The 4,159-nt window shown below is 35.9% G+C and overlaps 1 protein-coding gene across 1 annotated transcript; it reads right to left on the bottom strand.

Moving 5' to 3' along the window:
- Window positions 1–996: 996 nt before the first annotated feature.
- LOC148771156 (putative late blight resistance protein homolog R1A-10) lies at window positions 997–3,434 on the bottom strand. Its single transcript, XM_088817513.1, has 2 exons — window positions 3,287–3,434; window positions 997–3,188 (listed from the first exon to the last, which is right to left on the bottom strand). The coding sequence occupies exons 1-2, from the start codon at window positions 3,432–3,434 to the stop codon at window positions 997–999; spliced, it is 2,340 nt and encodes a 779-aa protein (XP_088673639.1).
- Between the last annotated feature and the right edge of the window lie 725 nt (window positions 3,435–4,159).

Genomic DNA, 4,159 nt, shown 5'->3' with positions numbered 1-4,159 from the left:
TTTAGTCCCTTGAGTTGAGGGAGAAAAGGGCTTTTCTGAAACTGGAAGGGGCTGAATTGAAAATGTTGAAAACTTAATTTTTGGGTTTATTTTCTAAATTTTTATTTTAAAGGGCATTCGGGGCTTTTCATATCCAAAAACCAACCCCCAATTACATATTAGGCGAGTGTTTGGGGGCGAGCGACTCACTTGGATCTTATTGACTTTGATTATGTTTTATAGGGGGTTCTCGCTAATTATTTTAACATAGGAATCCTTTGTAGTAATTAGAGATTTCACACGCGTGGTCGATGCTAAAAGCTCATAATATTTCTTAGGAATTAAGATTATAATAGAAGGATGTATTGTTGGGACCTGAACCAATCACTGTTGGTCCAGGTCAGCAATTATGTATGTTAATCCCTCCTTCCCTCAATAGTTGTCACTTTTGTTAGTTGCACACATATTAAGAAATTCAATAAATATGTATAAATAGTAACAAAAGTATGGTAAATTACTAAAATGTCCATGCCATTAATTTATTTTTAAATAATTATATTTCAATTAATTATGAGTGAGAAATGGCAAAATTGAAAAAATTGCAATTAATTATTCATTGGAATAGTAAAATGACAAGTAATTTGAAATATGAAAAAATGGCAAAAGTGATAAGTATTAAGGGAAGCAGGGAGTATATTCTAATGTAGATTTCAAGAAAGCATAGAAATCTCCATTGACAGGAACAAAAAAAAAAACAAGAACTCACTCTCAACACAACTGCCAAAAAGAAGACATCGTAGAAGCTGAAACTAAAAACAAAGAGCAGTAATTTTCTCGTCAACAAAAATTAAAGTGCTATAATGTTTAAGACGATTTATCAGAAAATACATGTATCTCAAACAAGTGATTACAAAACAAATCAAAAGTCCTGACAACTAAAGCAAAATTCCCAAATCATAGAAAATAAATACCCCAAATTAAATGTCTTCAGCTCCTCAAAATGTAAAGACTCTCCAATCATACATCCCATGAAGAATGGACACTAATATCCAAAGGGCTGTAATTGTGTGTGTCCCGGTCCGCTTTTAGCTTGTTTGCACAAGCCAGAGTCAGTGTGTTGCATTCGACCAGCTCTATGTTTGTGAGATATTCACCAAAATTCAGAGGAATCTCTCGTAATTTGTAGCAGTGCTTTATGCTAAGACGTCGAAGCTGAGGAAGGCACAAACTATCTCCGGATGTCAAGTGCACCAGATCAGAGTCTTCGATCAGAAGATATAAAAGGCACGGGAAGTCATTTTGATTAACTTCCCACTTTGGGCCTCGAAAGGCATCATAGCATTGCAACTTGAGCACTTGAAGATTTGGCAACGAAGCAATCTTGTACATAATATCTTCCCACTTATATCCAAACCCACTCAATGTTAACTTTTTAAGATATTCTGTGAATATTGGAAGAGGTGGAGGAGTTGGAGGAGGAGGAACAATCAGAGAGTCGTCAGACATGATTTCAGGATTCACGATGACGCATTTAAGTTTTCTTAGTTCTTCCAGATGAGAAATATGATCAAAGAAACATAAGGGTTCATCATTATCTAAAAGTGTTTGGAGGTTTGGTAAGCGAACCTGTCGGAAAGGAGGTTCCGGTATGTTTGTTCCAACGATATGAAGATACTTCAATTCTTTCATTAACCAAAACCCTCTAGGCAAGTATGAAGTGTTCTCAACAGATTCTACGATGCACAAGTGTCGATGGACAATCAAATAGTGAAGCTTAGAAAGTTCGAATATGGAACGAGGGAGGTTTCCATCATAAGTTAGCGCAAGGTACCTTAGCTGAACTAGTTTCATCAGTGCTTCTATTGGGAACTCATAGAAACGGATTGTAAGGGCATGGAGTATCTTGAGCAATCTCAAATATTCCAAACATATTGGTACAGGATATTCGTGGTACGGACCAGTACACAAGAGAGAACGTACCTTTGAAGCGGACGCCATTGAGTCGTACACATCTTTGTTGGCAAGTAAAACATTATCGCGAATGCACAATCGTCGTATGCTTTTCAGATCTTCTTCATCTAAACCTTCTTCGGGACTATTTAAGCTATGGAAAAGTTTGATTTTACCAGCTTCTTTGTTGCACATGTGCCAAAAAGAAGAATGGAGGCTACAAGTTTTCATGGCAAGGCTCTGCTTGTGGGCAATGACAACATTATTGGAAAAAAATTCCTCAAAAACCGAATCAAGTAAAAAACCCTCGGTAAGGAACAGTTTGATGAGCTTGGAGCACGAGATCTCATGTTTTTTAGGGAAAACTGCCAAGTAGAGTAAACACGGTCTACAATCATGTTTTAAGTAGTTGTAGCTTCGATATAGTACCTCAAACATTTGATCATAAGCATCCATGAAAACCGAATTTCTTTTCTCAGTAGCAACCTTGTTCCAGTACTCCTCGCTTGTCTTCTCATCATCATTGGCCTTAGACATGATATCAGCAACGGTTACGATTGTAAGAGGAAGACCTTCACATTTCTCTGCAATCATCTTGCCAACTTTCTCAAGTTGAGGTGGGCAAGACATTTTACCAAACACCTTGTGACAAAGAAGATCCCAGCTTTCTTTCTTATCCATGAAGCGTATGGTATACGTAGTAGCAGCCGATACTTGCACTTCTTGTAGCCTACTTGTCAACAATATTACAAATGCATGGTTTGGCGAAATATTTCTCAGGGTAGACAACAAAGAAGGAAGATTCTTGTTCCATAAATCATCTAGCACGACTAGAATTTTTCCGTCATTAACTTGAGGACCTGTCAATTGTTTTAGAATATCTCGCACGAGCTGCCTGAGTTGATATTTCTGGCCTACGGTCACGAAAGCCCGTTTGCTGTAAAAACTCGAAATTGATGGATCGTGAAAGAGTTTTTTGGCAAGAGTTGTCTTACCAATGCCTGCCATCCCTAAGAGCGAAAAAACGGTGGCTTCATTTGATGGCAAGTTGTCTGTAAGCAGCCGACTTTTTATTTCCGAAAATTGACCTGATAGTTCGATGTAGCGATCGTTGAAAGATCCGCCAATATCAACTCTTGAAGGCACATCTTGATCATCTTGATCAGCATCGTTGGATCTACGTAAATCCACCACAAGTAACTTGTTTATCGTTTCGGCAAATGAATCAACATCTTGCTTTATTTCCACCAGATTAATATCTTCAGATTGTGATGAAATATATCGATTCGAGATTGGGATTCGAGTACGTCTTCAAATTCAAATATTGCATCTCTGATTTGTATTTGTCTGGACAAACCATTCTCCCTCTCCATGAATAATGAATGAACCACGTCTTCCAAAACACTCATGATTGGTCTAGACGAATCACTAGCCCAAATAACCCAAGAGTCGATGATGCATTTAATTGTTTGTCTAAGAGAACACATAGCAACATAAGCCGCCATCTCTGAGTGTAGATAACTAATGAGCAGCTGGTCATCTGTGGACAATTAATCTATATAATAATTTATAATTAGCATTATATATCAAATAATCCATTTGTTTAGCAGGAATTTGAGCTAACAATTAGCTTAAAAGTCTCACCTACCAAAGTATGACTCCTCATCACGTGGGCACCAATTTTTTTTTATACATTTATTGCATTTGTTTAATTTATTTTTTTTTATACATTTATTGCATTTGTTTAATTTTTTAATAGTATTTTAGCAAGCTTATTTTTATCACATTCTCCAAGGAAATGATCTATATTTTACCAGTTTATTATTATTTAGTTATTTGAATATAGTATAATAAATATTTGGCTTTAATTGTCATCACTCTTCGAGGTGGGATGGGGCTTTACTATATTATTTTAATATTTATGAGATAACTATTTTTTTGGAGTTCAGCTAGGTCTAGCCGAACTTAGTGTATTTAATTCGGCTAGATTTAATTGAGACCAAGGTATTTTCTTTTTAAAATTGAAATATGAAGAAAAATTGAACTTCAGTTCGTCTATAGAAAGTTGAATTCAACTCTTCGAGTTCGACTTGCTTCGGTTCAACTGATCCGTTATATTTATTTTTATAATTTTTTTCTAAAGTTTAGTAATTAATTGTTCGAGAAATTAATTGAACTCGTCCCCTTGAAATTAATAGTTGGGTTACTCGAAAAAAAGAAATAAACTTAG

The sequence above is a fragment of the Erythranthe guttata genome, chromosome 4 (assembly GCF_056151865.1).
Source record: "Erythranthe guttata isolate IM_541 chromosome 4, IM_541, whole genome shotgun sequence".
NCBI classification, from domain to species: Eukaryota; Viridiplantae; Streptophyta; class Magnoliopsida; order Lamiales; family Phrymaceae; genus Erythranthe; species Erythranthe guttata.
This window is presented reverse-complemented; position numbering and strand designations above follow the sequence as displayed.

Coding starts and splice junctions, on each gene's coding strand:
- LOC148771156 (XM_088817513.1), bottom strand. CDS start 3,434: ATGGCGGCTTATGTTGCTATGTGTTCTCTTAGACAAACAATTAAATGC. Junction 3,189..3,286: donor ATTCATGGAGAGGGAGAATG/GTTTGTCCAGAC, acceptor CACAATCTGAAG/ATATTAATCTGGTGGAAATA.